Source organism: Camelus bactrianus, chromosome 23, assembly GCF_048773025.1.
Source record: "Camelus bactrianus isolate YW-2024 breed Bactrian camel chromosome 23, ASM4877302v1, whole genome shotgun sequence".
Taxonomy (NCBI): domain Eukaryota; kingdom Metazoa; phylum Chordata; class Mammalia; order Artiodactyla; family Camelidae; genus Camelus; species Camelus bactrianus.
Genome location: NC_133561.1, coordinates 30014455 through 30035542, shown reverse-complemented (window position 1 = coordinate 30035542; position 21088 = coordinate 30014455). Strand labels below are relative to the sequence as shown.

At 50.4% G+C, this 21088-nt stretch overlaps 2 protein-coding genes across 2 annotated transcripts; one reads left to right on the top strand and one right to left on the bottom strand.

Moving 5' to 3' along the window:
• Positions 1–1409: 1409 nt before the first annotated feature.
• Positions 1410–5228, top strand: IL24 (interleukin 24). Its single transcript, XM_010963289.2, has 5 exons — positions 1410–1588; positions 2628–2690; positions 3552–3710; positions 4177–4251; positions 5145–5228. The coding sequence occupies exons 1-5, from the start codon at positions 1418–1420 to the stop codon at positions 5226–5228; spliced, it is 552 nt and encodes a 183-aa protein (XP_010961591.2). The 5' UTR covers positions 1410–1417.
• A 1226-nt stretch (positions 5229–6454) lies between these two features.
• On the bottom strand, positions 6455–21088 carry FCMR (Fc mu receptor). The gene is made up of 8 exons (XM_074351937.1): positions 20906–21088; positions 13998–14333; positions 13121–13252; positions 11935–12157; positions 10387–10523; positions 9869–10027; positions 9604–9662; positions 6455–7319 (listed from the first exon to the last, which is right to left on the bottom strand). The coding sequence occupies exons 1-8, from the start codon at positions 20940–20942 to the stop codon at positions 7143–7145; spliced, it is 1260 nt and encodes a 419-aa protein (XP_074208038.1). The 5' UTR covers positions 20943–21088; the 3' UTR covers positions 6455–7142.

Here is a 21088-nt window from a genome sequence, read left to right as displayed (position 1 = left end):
ACAGCAGGAGCCAGGCACCTCCAAACAGTAAACCCCCAGCATCACTTCAGGGAGCTGAGGTGAGTGATGGGAGATTCCTGAGTACTTGGCTTTGAAGCATTAGACCGTCCACTGCCTTAGGGGGAATGGGGGCTGGGGGTGGCAGAAGTCACCTTTTCCGAGTGTTTATGGAAGGGTGAGCTATACTATGGAAGAGATGCTGCTTTCTCGGGTTTAACACCAAGAAGGACTTAGACTGGATGAGAGGAAGGCCAGGAAGATCATGAGACCCAGAGATGAGTTTGTAGGAGAGGCTGCAAAGCCCGAGTGTGGGGTTTGAAAGAAGAGAACGGAAACACCAAGGGAGATGCTGAGCCCAGAGCTGCAAGACAGGACAGCGGGTGCTGGCCCGGGGCCCGCTTCTCTGGCCCGGGTGTTGGCAGGCGCTCCAGAGACACGCCTGCTCCCAGCTTCCCGCCCAGTCTAAGGGTGGAAGGAAGCCTGAGCGTCTTCAGGTGTGAGACCAGTTCCTGGAAGAAGAAAGGGAGGCAGAGAGCGGGGGGGTGGGGGGGGAGGGTAGGCAAGAAGGAAGCAAGAAAAGCAAAGGGCAAGAAGTCAGGGAGAAGGAATCTGCCCACAGCCATGCAGGCAGACGGACCGACAGCAGGCTTGCTCTCCCCTAGCTTGGGGCTCCTCACACAGTCATTCAGAGGAAGGTTTTCAAGGTGATTCATCCAGAAATCTGATTCCTCCTCTTGCTCAGCTACCTGAAAGGTTAGCACTTAGAGTCAAGAGTGAGTCGGTCAGTTGAGGTGGCAGAGGGAGTGTATGACCAGAACCTGCCAGCTGCACCCTTCTCCGGGCGCCAGGATTAATCCCGTGGCTCGCTTCTGAGGAGGAGTCAGAGGTGGCCTTCTCCTGGGGGAGGGGACAAGACCTGCCCACGTGTGCCCTGTGACTTAAGGGCAGGACTCAGACAAGCAAATGCTCGTTAAGCTCTCTATTCTCCGGAGTTTGGGGCTCTGTCTGTGTGTTCTTTGGCATGTGATGAGTCCCCATTTCTTCACTCTTTTTGGTCAAATTCTGACTAGCAAGTTGTTGGCTATAGACAAGTGTCCTGGAGCAAGGAAGGAGATGCAGGGTGTGTGTGTGGTGTGGCTGGGTGTGGGTGGGGGCGATGGGGGCAGAGAGTGAGTTAGCCAGATTGGTAGGTATGAGATTGAGGGGCAGAAAGACCCTTGCCCCACCCCAGAGCACCCCAGTCAGGCCATGCGTTTGTGACATTCTAACACTGGGAACCCACCCTAGTCTCAGGTTTCCCATCCTGTGTCCCCGAGGCTGGACGAGGCAAAGTACCCCTCCTGGGGCAGAGAGCTTGCCTCAGTGGGATGCCTCCCTGTCTCCCAGCAGGATCGTGCTGGTCCCTCCTTTGCAGCACATGGGCTTCCCGGTGCACGCGGCTGCCCTTCCCCGCCTGAGTCTGATCCTGCTTCTCTGGAGCTGCGGGCCCGGGGGCCAGAGCCAAGAATTGCAGTTTGGGCCCTGTCGAGTGGAAGGGGTAGTTCTCCAGAAACTGTGGGAGGCCTTCCGGGCCGTGAAGGACATTGTGGTGAGTGAAGTGCTGTCCTGGATCCAGCCGTGGGGGTGATTGTGGGTGGCAGGTACCATTTTAAGGAGCCCTTCACAGCTTGCAAATCATTTTTCTATCTAAGAACATTGTGTAGTCAGAGATATCACAAGCCCACATTTCCTGCACATGAGGAAACTGAGGCTTAGAGGGTGTGGGCAGTCTCTAGGAAGTAAACACAGCCCACGGGGAATAAGGAAGTGAGTTTGATTCATCTGAGCATCATCTACGTCCCAGCGGGACACGAGACTCCACCAGTGGGAAGTCATAGGAAATCCTTGGAGACCCGCTGGAGTTTGTACCTACTGCTTTGCCTGCCCCTGCTAGTGTCTTCCCACCTGCCTTGGCTAAAGGTCGGGAGAATGGTTAATGCAGATTGGGACACGTACTCCTTAAAGGACAATCCAGATGCACGGCAGAAAGAGGGAGCTTGACAGGGCAGCCTGGGGAGATGGGGGAGTGCTGCACTGGGGACCGGACATCTACCCGTGATCCTGACCTTGAAACCAACTAGTATAGCAACCCCACCCCCGCCCCCATCCTTATTTGCACCATGAGGAGGTGGGACAAATGAGTTCTAAAGTTCCTTCCTCTCAAGGATTCTTTGACTCGAAATCCAAACACTGGGATGAGTGGCTGGCAGCCCCAAGGGCCAGCCTCCACCACCCCTCATGGAATATGGAGGTAAAATCCTGTCCTGAGTCATTCTTAAACCCAATGGGCTTATTTCTTCCTGCCGCAAATGACCAAAGGAATCAAACAGGTCCCTCAGCAAAGCTCTAAGAACTCCTAGGATTCCATTTGCCCCCAGAGGCCAAGAATAGTGATTTTCTGTGGCTGGAAACTTGTACCCCCACCCCAGGGGGCAGCTCAGCACGACCCTTCCTAGGTCCTCTGTCTGGCCTCAGGGATCTCACAAGCTGGATAGATTTAGTGGTCTGGGGAAGCAGCATGAAGTTGCAAGGCTGGTTTCTATGGTGACCCCCTAACCTGGAGACATCTTTTCCTTCTGTTCCTGAAGCAAGCTCAGGATAACATCACGAGTGTCCGGCTGCTGCGGAAGGAGGTTCTGCAGAACGTCTCGGTAATCAGACTCTGGGGAAGGAGGATGCCTCTCTCTGGGTGGCTGGTCTTCTTTGGGTGAGGCTGAGGGGTTGTCTAGGTTGACAGAAAATTTCACTTCCACCCTGGGCTGAGCCCACGCAGGACGGGGCTGGGTAGTGAGCCAGAGAAGTGATGTCTGGGGTCATCAGCACAGTATCTGGGCCACGTGGTTACATGAGTGTATGGCACAGGGAGAAGGGCAGGGATTAAGGCTTGTAAACATCTATCTCCATTTAGCAGACAGTTGTCATCAAATTTGCCTTCTCTTTGGCCTGTGTCAGCCCAGTGGGCGTCTGTTAGGCCTCTTCCATGCCCCTCCTTTTTTCTCACCCGTCCCTCCTCACCCATCTAGGTAGTCGGTGAGCACAAACGACTGAGCCCTCATCCCTTAGAGATGCTGAACTTCCCTCTGCAGCACCCCAGGGGGCCAGTGTGCAATCCCCGTGCTCCAGGAGGTTTTCTTTTCCCCCCAGGTCCTGTCCCTGCCAGCTCTCAACCACCAAGTTCTAGTGCTTTTCATCAGCTCCCACAGCTATGAGAGAGGCCGTGTAGTGCAGAAGGAAGAATATGGACCAGATGGGGAGGCAGGAGTGCTGGGAGCTGGGCTTGTGTCTGCCACTGACCAGCCATGGGACCCTGGGCCTGTCCCTCCCCTCTGGGGCTGAGTCCTCCTGGCAAACAAAAGCACCTGAAGGCTCCTTCAGATCTAACGTTTTTCAGCATTTCCTAGAAGATCCCTGCCCCGCTGTGGATATCTTGCTTTGCATGGCTTGTGGGTTGTTCAAAGCAGGGCTGGGGTGGGCAGTGGCCTGGGCTCCGCAGTGACCCCACCCCTCCCCAGGAGGCTGAAAGCTGCTACCTCATCCACGCCCTGCTGAAGTTCTACTTGGACACCGTCTTTCGAAACTACCGCCGTAAGGCAGCAGAGTTCAGGATCCTGAGGTCATTGTCTACTCTGGCCAACAATTTTATTGTCATCGTGTCAAAACTGCAACTCAGTGTGAGTAGAACAAAGCTGGGACCGGAGCCCACAGGAAACACTGTGTTTTCAGAAAACTCCTCCCTTATCTGTCCTGGCTTTTATTCCATGACAAGGGGCTGCAGCTGTCCTGGAAAGGAGCACAGGCTCTGGACGTCAGCAGTTCTGGGTTCAAGTCCAGGTCTTTTTCTAACCAACTGGGTGGGTGTCCCTTTGCAAGGGGTGGGGGGACACCTCCCTGGGCTGAAGTATTCTTATCTATAAAATGCAGATGATCACCCCTACCTGGCAAGATTGCTGTGAGAATTAAAGGAGGCAGTCCCTGCCAGACGGTGGGAGGTGAGCATTGGCTGCCTTGAGGATGTGGGGTTTACAGCTGTCCTCTTAGGCTGTGGGATGCCCTCTGGCATCACTAGGAAGGAGTGGGAGAGGGCTTGCCTCTGCTCCCAGCCAACACTTGGGACAATTTTTTTTTTCTGTTATCCAGCAGGAAAATAAGATGTTTTCCACCAGGGAAAGTGCACGCAAGAGGTTTCTGCTGTTCCAGCGAGCATTTAAACAGGTAATCAAGGCCTGGACTGAGAGCTGCCCAGCCAGAAGGACATTAGCTTGAATTGTCACCTGAGACTGCCTCAGGGACCTAATGCAGAATTCAATACAGGTGACACCACCTGGCCTGCCCCAGAGCCACCTGACGTAGCAGGAGGGCAGCTACATCTGCACAAATTGGCATATAGTTTGCGTAAACACCACAAATGACGTGGCCTAGCCTCCTGCCAGTTTCAGATTAAAACGCTCTCATATTTCCCTACATGATGGTTTCACTAGCAGGGACATTGAGGGTAGGCAAAGGCAGTCAGAAGAGAGCAAAAAAGAAGGGAGACCCCCCACCCCAACGACGACAGACATCTGCAGTATTTTTCATAATGCTCAAACGGTCTAGTTTGTGAAAAAGAATTGTGGGAATTATATTGCCTTTTCCCAAATTGAGACAACAAAAAAATCCAAATTTCATCCTCAGATCCCCCCAAAACATACACAATTTTGATCGGTTTTTTGATCACCAGCTTATAAATAAATTGTGAAGAGCAGTGACATACAAGGGAAGGGGGCCACCTGGGCCTCAGTTTCCTCATCTGCATGATGGATTCAGGAGGTAGACCAGATCCACCCGATGCTGGGGTTCGGTTATTCCTGTTGTCAGGGACTCCAGATACTTTTCCCGTGTTCCTTATCTGCTGCTACTCACTGGCCCATTTGTCATCATCCCCCGACACTTCAAACGAAGCAGACAACACGCATAGACAGGGAACAATCGATGGGTAGGTGACGTCATCAGAGGCCATCCCATAGGGGATGCAGCCCACGATTTGGAGTCAGGCAGGGTTCAGGGGTTGGATGGAAACCTATTCTTGTGGCTAACATGACAGATCTTCAACTATCTTTTCCCTTCAGTTGGACAGAGAAGCTGCTGTGACCAAAGCCTTTGGAGAAGTTGACATTCTTTTGACCTGGATGGAGAAATTCCAACAGCTCTGAACGCCTCCACCAGGATACCCTCCTTGGCCTCCGTGCCATTTCAAACGAGCGTCCCTTTCTGTGATTTTCGCTGGGCACCCTACACCCTTGACCATGAATCCCATTCCGTTCCTGGCCCAGGCTTATCCTCAAAGACTTCATCCTTTAAGTTACAGGAGGTTCCCTCAGACGCTGTAAATATTCCACAAAGCAGATTCCTGTATTTATTACAACTCTATTTAACTCCTATCAGTGTTTTAACTGATGCCATATTTATTTATCAGACTGAAAGTTCTGTGAAGGCAGCAAGGACAGTGCCCCACGCTCCTCTCTTACCCTTCACAACCCTTGCCACCATGTGGGGCAGTGATGGATGCTCCATAAATGCTTAATAAACTGGATTTAAAAAACCCCCCAAAACTTGTCTTTGAATTGTTGAGGAACAATGAGAAATGTTGGGATATTAAGTTGAACTTCAGGACATCGTATTACCATGACATCTGCAGGAACAGAGCATTCGGGTGAGGGGCGCTGGTTTGAAATGTACATGATAAAAGACAATGTAGAGGCGTGCCTGGCACAAAGCAGGCTCTCCCTGAGCACTGCGCTCCTTGCCTGCACTGCCCCCCATGCCCACCTTCCCCGGCCCTTCGGTGTGCTCCTTTTTATCCCATTCACTCTTCCCTTATCTGCCACCTGGGCGGGGGCCAGGGTCAAGCTGATAGTGCAGATGGTGTCATTGTCCCTGGATGCACTGTCCCATCTGTGGTGACATTCCCTGCTAATAAAAGGCAGGGACCTCGCGTCGGGGAGCCTGTTCTTTCTATTACTGGACACGTGTCCGGTGAGGCTGAGTTGTGTGTCTGGGAAAGACCTTATTCCTAAAAGCAAAACTGGGCATTCTCTAGTCTCAGGCTCTGGCTGAACTTTATAGTTGACTTCCATCCAAAGACATAATGTCTGCCTACCTATGCCTTTGTTCAGTGCATTTACCAGAATGAGTACGCACAAGAGGTGGGATGTCTATTCTCCCGTGATGTGAATGCTATCGCAGAGCACCTGGCCCTCCGGGAATCCCAGGTCACCTTCCTCTCCTCCTCCTCCACCGGCTATAAGTTACCTGGACTGGCAAAGAGGTGAGGTGAATTTCTGAAAGCAGAGAGGTGTAACGGTTTTGGGTAGCTAAAATAGACCAAGGTTAAGAGAAGGGCACAAATATCAGTGCTCGGCTCTGGAAGAAGGATAAATAGATGACAAAAATGATTCTATTTCCAAAAAAGAGAAAACGCTGGAGTGGGGGTACCTATGTACATCAAGGGAGGAAGACTCAGAGTGAACAGGACGTATACATATATCATGAGGACAAGCATGGTTCTGAAAATTTACAACCCTTCATCATATCAAAATAAATTGTCTGCACCATAGGACTCCAGATGAATAAAAACTCACTAGTAAGTGCCAGCCTTAAGATCAGGGCAAAGATGTTGTCTGGGGCGTTTCATACCAAGGGCCCCTTCCTAGCTTAGGGCTGATGCACGTGGTCACAAAGCATTCCAGGCATCTTCTATCGGTGTGAAGCCCAAGCCTGAGAAAAGCTTCCGAAGTAACAGTGAGATCTGCACTCCAGCCTAACGTCATGTGGTCTAGGGCCAGAGTGGCAAAGACCCTGTGATCAAAGACACTCTGCAAATCCTAGTGCCTGTCGCATGGCTTGGAAAGGAAGCAGGTGGCATTGGGACAGAAGTTCTGCATCCCCAGAGCCCACCGGAAAGTGGAAGAGGGCTTCAAAAGTGTTCAAGAAGAGTAAGGGATGGGGCTGAGGGTGCTAAGTTATCTCAGAGCTAACGGACAGGGATGAGACTCCAGGTGGCGTGGCGGGGGGAGGGTTCCAAAAACAGACGGAGCAGGTGTCGGAAACCAGCAGGCAGACCAGACTCATTGGCACCCAGGTCTGGGCCCCGGGGGATGGCTGGAGAGTTGAGTCAGGCAGGGTATGTTGATGTAGTCATTGGAATCAGAGTCCTCCATCTTGGCAGCAGGCTGGTGGTAGAAGCTCACGTATTCACAGTTGACCTTCAGAGACGGGGCATGGAGCCAGGGAGTTTCAGACACCTGGGGACAACCAAAGAAGCATCACTGGATTTGGGTAAGGTGATTGTAGTATCCACAGTGGGCAGTGGGGCCATGGGCATGGTTGCTGACCCCTAGAAGGCAAGACACAGAGGTGGCTGAGTTCCATCAAGTGGCTCAGCCTTGGGGATTTTCCGCATGGTGTCTCACCCTAGATAACTGGAAAGCTCTTTGATCTAATGTAGCAGGAAGTGACGTCAATAGGGCTCAGACAAAAATCATGTGACTGAGCACAGGTCTGAAGGAGAACCAGGGTCTGGAAGAGTTTCCACTCTATAGAATTAGATGATGTGACTTGTGGAATAAATATGCATCTTCTTAGGGAGGAATTCGGAAGTAGGCTGAGTTATCCCTTGCACCTCCATAGGGCTTTTATTCCATGGAGATGCTGTGAGGTGACATGACAGTATGTTCTAGGAAGAAGCCGGCTGGTGAAGGGGAGGAAGGTGGCAGGCCATGCGGAGCTCCTCTCCCTTGGGCAGAAACTTCAGGACCATCTGCCTTCAGGATGGGTCAGTTCTCAGAGGGCAGAGCTGTCCCATGACCTCAACATGGCACAATTATTGTAACATCTACCCAAAAAGGCTGCAGTAGGGACAGTCACATATTGTAACCAAGTGCCGAGAACTAAGAGGCCAGCCCCCCTGAACATAGGAGGCACTGAGTAAGAGCTCACTGAAAGGAGCTATTATGTTTCATACTGGACCAGAGAGGGAATGAGCAGCTTGCTTCCAAAATATATCTCCCACTACCTGTTACAGTTCGTCGTTTAAGATTCATTTATTGAGCTTAAACATTTTTAAAGCCATTCCTTATCAAGGTTAAAATATTCAGTCATTCATCATATGAACCTTGTTGTGAACTTGTTCCATCAAAACTTTGGTCTCTGATAGCAGAACTGTGAGTTTCAAGCAGGGAGGAAGGGTGAAATTTGAGCAAGGTTCAGGCACAGGTGAGGGCGTGTGTGGTCACAGAGCAGTTTAAGAGAAAAGGGCTGGGGTAAGGGGAGAGCAGATGGGCACCGCTAGATCTACCGAAGCTACTGTGAACCTTCTCTGGCAGGGCTGGGTAAGGGCAAGGTTAAGCAGCCGGACATGACCAGGGCAGAGCTGTTGCTTGCTGGCGGACATCACTCTCCCCTTTATCAAAACACGCAAGTTTGCTGAGCCAGGAATACATTTCTCGGCCTCCCTTGAAGGCAGATGTGTCTACATGATTAAATTATGGCCAATGGGATGCCAACGGAAGTGATATGTGAAACTACAGGCTTACGGTCTTAAAGAAGCATCGTTCCCTTTCCCTCTCCTATGGGCTGGGATGCAGATACAGTGCTGGTGATTGAGCGTCGACCATAGACGAGGTAAGACTCCACAGGACAGTGGAGCAACAGACAGAAGGCATTTGAGTCCCTGGATGACCCCGTGGCCCAGGCCACCTCTTCCTGGCCCCCTGCCTTAAGAGGAAGACAGGCTTCTATCCTCTGAGTATGGTGGTTGAGTGCTTGCCTCAGCAGCTTAGTCTACACCCTAATTAAAACGGGGACATTTGCCCCATTTAGTTTTTCCTGGTTACTGGAGTAATCATGTTTTAGCTAGTGTGGGCTACTTTAGAGAATTAAATGTTTCCCTTTCTTAACTTGGGAAAACAAAGATGAATGGATGGTTTAAAGGTTTTTCACCCTCCTTCTGCCGATGGCCATCGACAGAAAGATGAGTTCCCTATGCCCGTTCCTGGACTTCAGGAGGAGTCTTCCTCACCCAAAGTGCTGAATCCTTGTCTACATCTTTTCATCTGCCAAGTCATCCTCTAGGCCAGGCTTAGCTGCCTTCAGTGATGGGTAAACTGTATCCTCTCATTTTATAGGGTTTACTAGCAAGTACTTCCTCATATTAATGTGAAACTGGGTAACTTCCACCTACTTAAGACCTCCTAGAAATCGAATCTCTTCCACACGGAGGAAAGCCTTTCATGCGTTTGGAGAGTTACCATCTATCATTCGCTAAGCTCCCATTTATCCCACGAGAAACGCTTGGCTAAAAGCCACGCAACTAAATCTACCACAATTGTCGGGTAGTCGTCTACTGACACGGTTTAAGGAGGAAACCTATCCTTCTTCCCGGACTCGCGCGGGAGCCGCTGGGAAAGCCCGCGCCCTCCAGCCAAGCCAAGCTGGAGTGACTGCGTGCTGGTCCACGCCCAGGCCTGGGGCCGCCCATTCGGGCCGCAGCTGCCAATCATGGGCGGGGCGGGGCGGGGCGGAGCTTACCTGTGGCCTGGCGGGCGGCGCCGACGCCCCGGGGCCCGGGAGAGGTGTGGTCCCCACACCTAGGGGGAACGGGGAGGGCCGAGATGAGGGCGGGGCTAAGGGTCCAGCCCCACCCCCAGCTCTGCCCTGGGGACCAGGGGCCGATCCTGCCGCCCCCCAGGCGCTGCCCTTCCGGCTCACCCTCCGCGCCGCGGGTTTCTGCTGCTGCAGCTCCGGCTCCCGCCCCGTCCCGCCCCGCTCTCCCCACACCTGCCCGCGCTCTCACCAGCAGCGTCCGTCCCCCGAGGGCGCCGAGGGCAGGCGCTGTAGATGTTGTTTTGGGTGCGCGGCCTCTGCGACACGCGGGGCCGCTGCGACACGGGCCTCTGGGAGGCCTCCAGGGCGCGCATCCTCACAGCCAGTCGGCGGACCCGCCTGGAGAGAGCTTCGGGGCAAAACCACGGGGAGAGAGGAAAAAAGCGTCAGAGGCCCATGGCCACCCCCTCCCCGCCCCAAGTTTTAGGAAACTGAAGGCTGTCTTCCTCCCCGGTGTCTGGCAACGTCTGACTGTAGATGCTCAGAATGTAATGTAAGAGGCACAGCCTTGCCCTCTGCAGAAGACCAAAGGGTCCAGGCCGCGCTCTTCCCCGTCCCCATTTCCAGACAAGTGAGCCCCTCCCACGTTCCCCATATCCTAGGCTGCTCATCTAAAGTAACTGAGTGTTCCCGGGAGATCGGAGTGGTCTGAGTGCTCTGGGCCCTTTGGACAGCTCAGCGCTCCCTAACGGAGCCCGACCCCCTCACCTTTCCTCCTTTGAATGACCCTTTTTGCCAACAGTCCCATAAATGCCAGCAGGATGAGACTCAGGATGGTGGGGATCAGGATGTGGAATCCTTGGTCTTCCATCGCAGACATCCGTCCTGGGCTGTGGTTGAAGGCTCTGAACAGGAAAGGAGGGGGAGAGAGACAGTAGAGGTCAGGAAGGGAGGTGGGGTTTAAGGCAGCACCCAAGTAGCCAACTTTTATGGAGACCCCCAAAAGAGCCTGTCTCTGGAGTCAGGAAACCTGGATTCAAAATCAGGTTCAGCTTTTTCTGGCTGTGTGATCTTTAATTAGTTTCCTAACTTCTCTGAGCCTCATTTCCCAGTAAATGGGTGTCGGAAAATGTGTTGACCAGATTGGTTTAAGGATGAAAGAAAATAGTGAATGTAAAAAATTTAATGGACCTGGTCTAAACAGCAGCCAACAAATGTCAGTTCCACTTCCAACTTTCTGCATCTGCTTCCTCACGAGATCATTGCTAATATTAAATGAGTTAGTTTCTTATAACTGTGGAAAAAAGAATGTTTTTCTCGTGGTATTCTCTCTGCCTAGAAGGTCCTCCCTCCATTTTTTCCCTACATATTGAAATCTTACTTTCTTTAAAGGCCCAGTGCCTAAGTCCTCTTTTCTTCTCCAATCATGCTGAAATCAGAATCCTTTTTTTTTTTTTCCCTCTGTGTCACCACTTCAACCAGTTACAACCCTTTATCATAGTCATACTGCATTAGTTAATAATCTAAGACCTGGATATCTCATGTTTGCAACTTTTTTACATCTTCAGGACATAGTACAATGCCTGGCACATAGAGATTTGAGAAAATGTTGGTTGAGCTGACTTGAATTCTTCTCTACTAGTAGGCTGGTATAGTTTACCGAACTAGGAATCAGGAATCCTGGTTCTGGCTTCAAATAGAACTACGGCTCAGTTCTCATGGGCTCAGTCTCCTATCTCTATGACCCAAATGATGTTGGAGGTCCTTTTCTTTACTAACGTGAGTGTCTTTGCTTAGGCAAAAATAATTTCAGTTAGTATTACAGGTTTTCTTTGGAGGATGCAATGCCCCCTAGTGGTCCGTTGCAGCACTTTCCTGGGTTGTACCCCTGCCTTAAGACCAATGCTGTCCAACAGAGATGTTATGTGACCCATATATCTAATTTTACATTTCCTAGTAGCCACATTGAAAAAGTAAAAGGAAACACGTGAAATTAATTTTAATAGTCAATAGTTTAGTAGCTAATTTTATACTCCTTTAGTTCTTCCCCATCCAAATAGATCTGAATAAATGCTGAGAGACTGAAAGATTTAGATCTCCTACAAGATCTCCTGCTGGGGCACTAAATGTGTTCTTGTTCAGAGAACTAATAAGTTAATGTGTTATACTCATAGGTGGTATATTTCACAGTGGCTTCTAGAGACTAAGTCAAGAAAGGTCTCTGTTAATAGACACTTCGGGAAGATTTCAGTGGATCTCCTAACTCTACATTACTTTGCTGGTTTTAGCCCATCCGAGATGGTGGAGGCTCCTTACCTCTGCCTGTGAAGCCGGGTTTGGTGGTTGTAGCTGGCTGTCTGGGGCCTGAGCAGTTCCTCCCGAGCTGAGATTTTTGAGGTTTTGGTGGATGGCAGGAGGGTTGTGGGCTCAGGAGTTGCTATTGAAGATACCCTGGAAACTCGAGGGCGGTGGGTGATTGAGATGGGGGGGGAGGGATGGTGTGTTGGAGGGGCCTCCGTCCTTTGAGCTGTTGTGGTTGCTGCAGGAAACAGCAGGGAAAAGTGACCTTCCATATACACACCCTCATCTCCAACAGCATTGTGTCAACCATTTCTTTCCTGAACACATTCTTCCCTTTTATCTAGACTGCCTTTTTCCTGCACTTCTCATAGCCTGAAATGCCTTCTGAGCATGCCATCTACACCTAGTAAATATCTTCAAACTCCTTTTCCTACTGGAAGCGTTTCCTGACTTCCAAGGCAGAAGAGCTTGCCTGCTTCTGAGCATGGAGAAAACCTTGTCTGTGGTTCAATTCCCAGCCTGCCTTGTGCTATACCTATGTGCTTGTCTAGTCTCCCCCAGCCCACACCTGTCAGTCACAGCCTTGTGTATACAGTGAACTCAGTTACACCATCCCCCTCTGGGTAGCCAGCAGAGTCCTCTAGTGTAACAGTATTCAATTAATGTATCTATCTCATGGGGAAGATGTGAGGATGTGATACAAATATTGCATGTCAAAATGCATTTGAGACACGAAAATGATAGAAACATAAAAGTATAAGTATAAGTAAATCCTTATTAATCTTTTTATTGCAAAATAGAGCTGTTAAATCACTGTATGCCAGCAAGTGGAAGACAGCCCTATGGGGAGCAGGAGGCGTGAGGGCCTCTGGCTGAGAAACGTCTGCCCAAGGCTTGATTGCCACAGTCATTCATAAAAGAGCTAGACTTTGTGAATGGAGCACAAACTTCATTCCTTATGGCGCCACCTGGTGGTAATATGTAAGTTCTGCAACTAGTGCCAAGCTTCCAGACTGAAGGATGGGCTTGAAGGACATAGAACTTCGATCTCAGGGAGGTACCCTCTCCTAAGGCAGGGAAATACACACCTAGACTCAGCTGTTCTCTGCCAGTGACTCTGAACTGAACACATACCCTCTTCTCTGTTTTCACAACGCCATAAAATCTCCCCCACCCACCACCCTAGCTTTGGTGAACTGACCTTTGGATATGAATTGTAAAGGGCTGGCATGTGCAGGCATCTGGAACCAGGGAAGCATGTGCAATTGTAGGAATCTATTAAACCATGCTGGAGGCTCAGGTATTGGCTCTTCTTCCCAGAATGGCTCGTAATCTATGGAGGCAAGAGGAATCCATTGGTGGCCTCTAGGATGAGACCCAGGCCTGGGGAGGGGTCTGCTGGTATGAATTGAAGCTGACTCAGTCAGTCAGATGGCAGCGAGGGGATGAGGGCAGGGCACACCAAGAGGAGCAGAAGAGAGAGCTGGGTGGGACTTCCCTGAGAGAGATATTTTTTCACCCTAACCCAGTCAGCATTCCCTGAGGCCGCTGGGAGTCTATGTTGTTGAGTTAGTGCTGTGTGTGTCTGAAGAAGGCAGAGGAGAACAGGAGGAAGGAAGGGTTCTGGAGAAATAAGGAAAGGACGGGATCATAAAGTAACAGGTTTGGTCTACAACTGTGGCTTGAAATATGCCTGTCTTTCCTCTGTATTTATCCCTGTTATTTCTCATGGGATGATTATGCGGCCAAGTACATCCTTTTGCTTCCAGTTTCCTCCAGTCTCAGCCCCTCCTCAGTCTCATCCCCCACCTCCCCTCTTGCCCTGGACAGGATGGGTACAACACCACCCGAGGAGAGCATCCTGTTCCTTTCACACAGTTTGGACAGAAAATTCAGTGGACCATGAAGTTCACTGACTCTATGAGGTTTCAACTATACAAATCCCAATTCCCACGGGACTGGCTAACATGGCAATGGTTAAAGAGTCTGGGGACTGCTATGATGTGATGGTTGCTCCAGCCTTTTGGAGAGGAAATGTTTTCTGGGTGGCCTGAGCCTCCAGTTGGGGGAGCACCTACCACTGTGAACAATCAGGGTGACCTGCTGGGTCTTGCCTCGGTCTGTGTTCATGCCCACCCCACAGGCATAGACCCCGCTGTCGCTCCTGGTCAGCTCTGTCACCTCCACCAGGAACAGGTGCCTGTCTGGACACAGCTCCAGAGTGACTCTGTGTTTGTATTCCTCACTGACGAAGTTCCTGTTGGACACCACGGTGCTGCATATTCCAGACTGGGCCGCCTTCCGGCACAGATAGAGCCTCACATCCCTTTCAGGAAGTGGGCACTCGATGATAACAGATCCTCCCAGCAGTCCCTCCAGCTTGACTTCTGGAATGACCTTCAGAGCCCCAGATACTGCAGGGAGAGGGAATTAATGTAGAGGAAGCCCCACCCCCAGCCCCACCCCCAATTCCAGCCCTGTTTCCCACCGAGGCCCCAGCCCAGCCTCACCCTCATCCCTAGAGCCAACCCCCTCCCTGTTACCAGCCTGAGCCTCAGCCAGCCCTCAGCCTCTGCCCTGTCCTGATCTGCAGCCCTAGCCTCATCCTCCGCCTCCTCCCAACCCTATTTACATCCTCAGTCCAGCTCTGTATTCACCCCCCAGCCCTAAGCCCAAGGCTGAGCCTCTCCCCAGCCCCAGCCTTAATGTAATCCTCAAACTCATCACCAAACCCAAACCCATACAGGTCCAGGCACCAAACTCCTGAGAATACAGTCAAAACTGCTGTCTCACTCCAGGGGGAGAGGATATGCCACGGTGCCCCAGCCAGCACCTGACCCTCAAGTGACTTCAGTGTGATGTTGGGAGAAATGGTAAGATTTGCTGCAACAGGTTTTCCAGTCCAGTTTTGTTTTGCTCGGCACCATCCAACCAAAACAACCATTCACCTCCAGTTCTTTTCATCAAGCATTCAACAGCTATCTGTTGAATGCATTTCCTATGACGGTAATACGGCTGGCTTCCCTCCCCTCACAGAAGGAACCACGTCTTGGGAGGCGCAGATGGACAGCCAAAGCACAGCAGGGCAGCACGGCACGTTCCACGGCAGAGAGCCGCAGGGCTCCGCGGAAGCAGCCAACAGGGGCGCCTGGTCCAGGCCGTCCCGGAAGATGATGTAATTTGAGGAAGGCTTTCCAGAAGAAATGATGTCTGTGTTGTAACCTGAAGGGCTGGGTGTGGAGGGCAACTGAGGGAATGATGGCCATCTCACTGCAGAAGGGAACGCAGAGGGAAGGCAAGGCTGGATTTGATGTGTGTGCACAAAGTATGTGCATTGGGGAGGGTGTGGAGCAGGGAGGAATAAAAGGGGAGGTTCCTGAGTCCCTGCCATCAAAAAGCTTATGCATTGGCTGAGAGAGGGTAAAACAAAGTATAATTAATTGTCAACAAAGGGAGTCCCCATAAATGTCTGTATATTTCTGGGAAGATGATTCAGAGGGTGAAGTGTGTGTGTTGGTGTGGGGCTGGGGGACTTCGGTGGAAGAGAGAACCTTCCAGAGAGTGAGAACAGCCCCCATAAAGGCTGGGACAGGAGAGAGACCATGGAACGTTCATGGTGGGGAGGAACAGTCACAAACTTCCTGAAATTCATCTACAGACCACACATTAAGAATAGACCCAAGGAATTTAGCAAAATGAAGAAAGTCAAGGAAAGAAGCAGGGATGGAGGATTCTGGATAGGCAGAGAGACCTGAGGAGGACGTTCTGGGGAGAGGCGAGAATGTGAGCAATAGTAAAGAGGTGGAAACAGCCATGGGAGCATGAGATGGGGGGTAGAGGAGGTGAGAGAGTGGCTCGACCTGGAGCATTCACAGGCATGTTAAGATCGGAAGGTGTAGCTGGTTACCGTGGTAGGGAAAAGCAGAGGGGCCGGCAGACATGCATGCTCTGACATGGAAACCTTCACACGAATAACCCACACTGCTTTAAATCCGCTGGAAACAGACACATGAGGTAGCCTTGTGACTGGAACACGCCAATGGAAGAGTGGCCCATTCAAAGGACAAGGACCCAAATCAAGGGGGTAGGGGAATCCCCCATATGTCCAGAGGGGCCACACCTGTGTGTAAAGCCCAGCACCCAAGAGTGAGCATGCAAGCATTTTTGGACCCACCCAGCCAGAAAGGGGCGTGCCTGTTGCTTTCTCAAGGCGGGGATGCTGTAAAATGGGCAGGGGTAAGACAGAGCAGGAGGAAGGAAGGGTTCTGGGGAAATAAGGAAAGGACAGGATCATAAAATAACAGGTTCGGTCTACAACTGCAGACAAGACACCCCAGTGGCTTCACTCCGCTCAAGGATGAGCTTCTGGTAAACCCCAGCTTGCCCAGATCCCCTGTTATGGACTGTATGTTTGTGTCTCCCCAAAATGCTTGTGTTGAAGCCCCAGTCCCAAAATGATGGTATTAGGAGGTGAGGCCTTTGGAAAGTAAGAGCATTAGAGGAGGCCATGAGGGTGGAGCCCTCATCATGGCATTAGGGTCCTTATTCCCTCTGTGCACCCAAGAAGAGACCATGTGAGCACACAGGAAGATGGTGGCCATCTGCAGGGCAGGAAGAGGGCCCTCACGGAGAACCAGATCTGCTGGCACCTTGATCTAGGACTTCTTTCTGGCACTGTGAGAAATAAACATCTGTTGTTTAAATAACACAGTCTATGGTATTTTGTTACAACAGCTTGAGTTGACTAAGGCATCCTCATTGTGCAAACACTGGGCAGAAGCAGCACAAGGAAAGCGTTGGGGCACATGAGCTCCAGTCCCAAGGAAGCAGTCATTGGAGAGGTGAAAATGTCCAGACCCCAGCTCTCCCTGGAGTTCATAGTACCTTCTCAGCTATACCCCAGGCATAGATTTGTGGATTTTCCAAACTTGGAGCTTAGGCACAGTGTGTACTACTGTCCCCCTGTGGGGAAACTTGCTAGGATGCAGATGACCCTGTCCCACCCTTAGGCACGGTGACTGCATCTGTCTAGGATGGAGCCTATGAATCTGCATTCTTAAATAAGCATCCCAGGTGCCCTTGAATTTCTGCAGTTCTGGGCTCTGTGACTGCATTTCCAAATGATTTGTAGGGGAGCAGTGGAAGAAGGCATCCAATGGCACCAACCTGTTTAATACCTATAATTACAGCGGCTGCTAAGTGTCATTAATCTCGAAAGGGGTGACTTGATTTTCAGTGTTGATAGTAGGGGAGAGGGTTATATGTAGTTCAAAAACTCACTCTCAATATATAATTGGATATAAATATGTGTTTGGAACATGGTAAAAAAGTGTCATTTTTATAATGCATAAGAGGTAAAGGGCCCCAAACCCTTGGCTGGTGGCATTGCTCTGGGCTCAGACTTCGGATTCCCTGTATCCATGATTTTCCAGGTGGGAGTGGTGATGAGGACCGTCTAGACTCCTCACAGCCGAATCTCTGGAAGAAAGGCGCTAGCCTGAGAGGTTTCTGTTTATCAGACGGAGCATGGATTTGTTTTTTTAAAGGATGCAAAACATCCTCTGCTCCTTCCCACTTCTGCCAACACCGACCTGTGTGTGTCCAGCCTGCGGTCTGCCCTTGGTCCTGTCGCTGTGAATGGACTGTCCCCTTCCCCTCACCTGTCACCTCCTTTAGCGCCTCTCTTCCGTAATGAGCCCCTTCCCCTACCTGCCTCGCTGGTTCTCGTCCTCCGGCACCGCCGCGGGTGACACGCGTATGCGCCCTGATGGCGCCCACATTGGAAAACCCCTCAGTCGACTTTTCAGCTCCCCTTCATCTACCCCGCCCCCCGCCCCACTTCTGTTTTCTTCCTCAAAGTCACTAAATCCACTTCCACATCTCCCAATTCCTCTTCCACCTACATCTGTCAGAATTTTATCTCCGATATTCCACTGAAACGGCTCTTGTCACGGTCACCAAAATTTTCCTTTGTTGCGCGGTTGGGTGGTCACTTCTTTGTCTTGTTTTTCTCAACTTCTTGGCAGCATTTGGTGGAACTGAGCCTTCCCACCTTGGAATGCTTTCTCCTCTTCCCTGACACCCCGCTCTCAGTGGCTATTCCTTTTCAATCTCCTTATGTGCATTTCCTTGTTTGTTCGCGCTTTCTTCTTCTCTAACAGTGCTGGGCTGAGGCAGGGGCTGGTGTTGGGGCCAGTTCTCTTCTCTGTCCTCCTTTGCTCCACCCTCCCCACCCCAAGCTCATCTACTCCCATGGCTTTTAATGCCGACCCTACAGAGATCTCATGGAAACATGGATCTCCAGTCTCGGCTTGGACACCTCTACCTGGACTTCACTCAAACGTCTAAGATCTATTTCAAATTTATAACGGAAACAAACAAACAAACAAACAAAACTTCTATTTTTCCTCCAAAACCTGTTCCTTCACAAGCTCTTCCCAACTCAGAAAAACAATACTGACATCCATCCAAATGCTAAAGCCCTGAAGTCATTCCCAGATTGAAGAATCAAGAATAAATTTTGCAAATGATAACCCATATACATAAAAATAGATAGAGAACAAGTTTTTTTTTTTCTGTATAGCACAGGAAACTATATTTAATATCTTGTAATAACCTTTAATGAAAAAGATATGAAAACAAATATATATGTGTATATATATGCATGACTGGGACATTATGCTGTACACCAGAAATGGACACATTGAAAGTGACTAGACTCCAACGTAAAAAAAGAAGAAATTTTAGGTGTGTGTACACTAGGTCACACCATCAAGTGTATGTATCATTATTGTGGGTCAAAGTGAAAAGGTTTGAAAGCCTACACTATGTGCAGCTGCCTTGCTTTGTTACGAAACTCCACTGAGGGCTCTAGGAAATGTGCCTCATGCACCGGGCTCTGAGACCAGGACCATCCCAACATTTGCAGGACCTGGGACAGGAATACAAATAAGACCCAAATATCATATGTCTAAGTATTTTAAAGTTATAAATCAGGCTAAGAAACTGTTGAATAAAGTATGTTCTACCCCCCTATCTTGACAAATTTACACATTCCTTGGATGTCCAGTCTAAAACATGGCAATGCAAGAAAAAATGGCCCGAAGTCTGTCTCCAGTCTCTGGCCTCTCTCCCTTCTGTTCTCATCCCTGGCTCCTGCCCACACTGCAAGGGTCCTGGCATTCACATGGTGGGTTACCCAGATTGCATGTACAAGCTCCATCTGTCACCTTCCCAAACAGCTACCTGTAGTTACCCTTTTATAGGCCAAGGGGTCACCCTAGGATAGAAGACCCAGGATAGAGACTCACACAGTTGTTGACAGCGGGCCCAGAGTCATTTGGACAGGGAATTTGAGGTCTAGAGGAGGGGGTGTGGGTGTGGGTGTGGGCTTAGGGTGGGCACATCCTTTTGCACCTTGAACTCCCCATCCTGTGGGGATGGGCACAAATGGAGAAGGACCAGTCCCAGGGCACGGCTCTCTCTGGCTCAGCTAGAATGGTGATATTGCTCAGGACAGACAGTGGTGGTACAATTTAGATTCCGTTCTCCTAGAGATCTTCCACTTTCAACCAATACCTCTTCCCTCTCAGGTCTAAGTTAACCATCCACTGTGCTCACATATGTCTTACTACTTCTCACAGAGTCTATTTCATTAAATCTCCATTCCCTTGGGCTTTTAGGGCTTTCCAATCTTCGACTCAACCAACATCTGACTTTCCTCTATGCTCCAGCCATCGCACAGATAGCAAATATGAATAAAAAACCATTTTGACCCTCAAAATGCTTATCATTGATTCAATAAAATGTGGTGGACACACCCCGACCCACAGTACAAGGCAGAAGGGGGTCAGCTGTTGGGATTCAGAAGAGGAGGCTCTAGAGAGTGTATGAGAAGGAGGTGGAGGTTGAGATGGATTTTGAAGGACCCATAAATGGTGGAGGTAAGAGGAAGGATATTCCTGGCAGAAGGAATGGCAGGAACAAAGGTATGGTGGCAGGAGTCTAGCACATTCGTGTTCAAGGAGGACGCCCGTTGGCTGGAGGTTAGGACAGTTCAGGGGAGCGTGGTAAGCTCATCGTGTAAGAGGGGAGTCCGAGGGAGGAGTTTGCGTTTAAGGAGTTTGATTCAGTAGACAGTGGGAGCCACTGAAGACTGTTGGGAAGGATGATCATAAGGTTAGAGTCAAGATCAAGGAAGGTAGATGTGGCGCTACAGGCAGGTCCAGCCGAGGAAGTGGAAGAGCTAGTTAAGAGGTGGTCCTGTGCTCCCTCGGTTACGTCTCTAGTTGGGGCTGCCACTGCTTCCCATCCTGGTACATACGACTGTAGAAACTACATGAATTGGCCATTGCTGGGGTCAAAGTCTGTTTGGAGATAATAGGGAAGAGGTGGTGAAGAGCTACTTTGGCATTTTGCAGCTGATGTCAGAGATAGTTAAGACAGATCGAGTAGCTGATTTGGGTGGTGACCAGTGAGGAATGTGAGGCTGAGCGTTAGGCTTGTTGCATTTCCGACCTTGATGGGATAGGGAAGTTGGGGTGCCCAGGAGGCCGCTGGAAATTGGGATATGGAGCTTGGGCAATGGATTAGGGCTACCAGATGGATTAGAGAATCTTCATTTAGATTTGAACTTTGAAAATTCAGCAGTGAAAGAGATCCAAAGAAAGAGGATGTAGCAGTAAGAAGAAGGAATTTTGGAGGCATTTACTTTGAGATCCCATATTACCAGGCTAATATGTCTGGGAAAGGTGACACTTCGGCTCTTACGAGTCAATCCCTGAGCCAAACAGGAGGTGTGTCTGGAGAGCAGAGAGGGGCTCTAGCTGGGAGTAGGGGGGGCCTCCAATGCAGCCTATGGCCTTCATCCTTGTCCTGCCCTAAGTACCAGTTTACAACTAAGTCCATCCAAAAACATCAAGCAACTCCCCTGCCTGTGGCCAATTCAACCCTCAAAGGCATCTGAGGTGTTTCCCCAAACACTTACCCGGCAGGAAGTAAAGTGACCAAAGCCAGAGGTCCATGGCTTCTTCCAGAGCAAGGTCCCATCCAAGAGCCCCCGGAGAGGGAGACCGAGACCCTCTGCTCCCCCAGGAACCCTTCACAATTTGAAGCTTGAAAGAGATTTCTGGCCCCCACGAGGAGTAGGGCTTGAAAATGAGGAAATGAC

Excerpts from the sequence above, each read along its gene's own strand:
- IL24 (XM_010963289.2), top strand. The coding sequence starts at position 1,418 with ATGGGCTTCCCGGTGCACGCGGCTGCCCTTCCCCGCCTGAGTCTGATC. Across the intron at positions 1,589-2,627 it reads GGGCCGTGAAGGACATTGTG|CAAGCTCAGGATAACATCAC; the intron begins GTGAGTGAAGTG and ends CTGTTCCTGAAG. Across the intron at positions 4,252-5,144 it reads TCCAGCGAGCATTTAAACAG|TTGGACAGAGAAGCTGCTGT; the intron begins GTAATCAAGGCC and ends TTTTCCCTTCAG.
- FCMR (XM_074351937.1), bottom strand. The coding sequence starts at position 20,942 with ATGGACCTCTGGCTTTGGTCACTTTACTTCCTGCCGG. Across the intron at positions 12,158-13,120 it reads TTTACAATTCATATCCAAAG|CAACCACAACAGCTCAAAGG; the intron begins GTCAGTTCACCA and ends TGTTTCCTGCAG. Across the intron at positions 10,524-11,934 it reads ACCCGGCTTCACAGGCAGAG|AGCCTTCAACCACAGCCCAG; the intron begins GTAAGGAGCCTC and ends TTTCCTGTTCAG.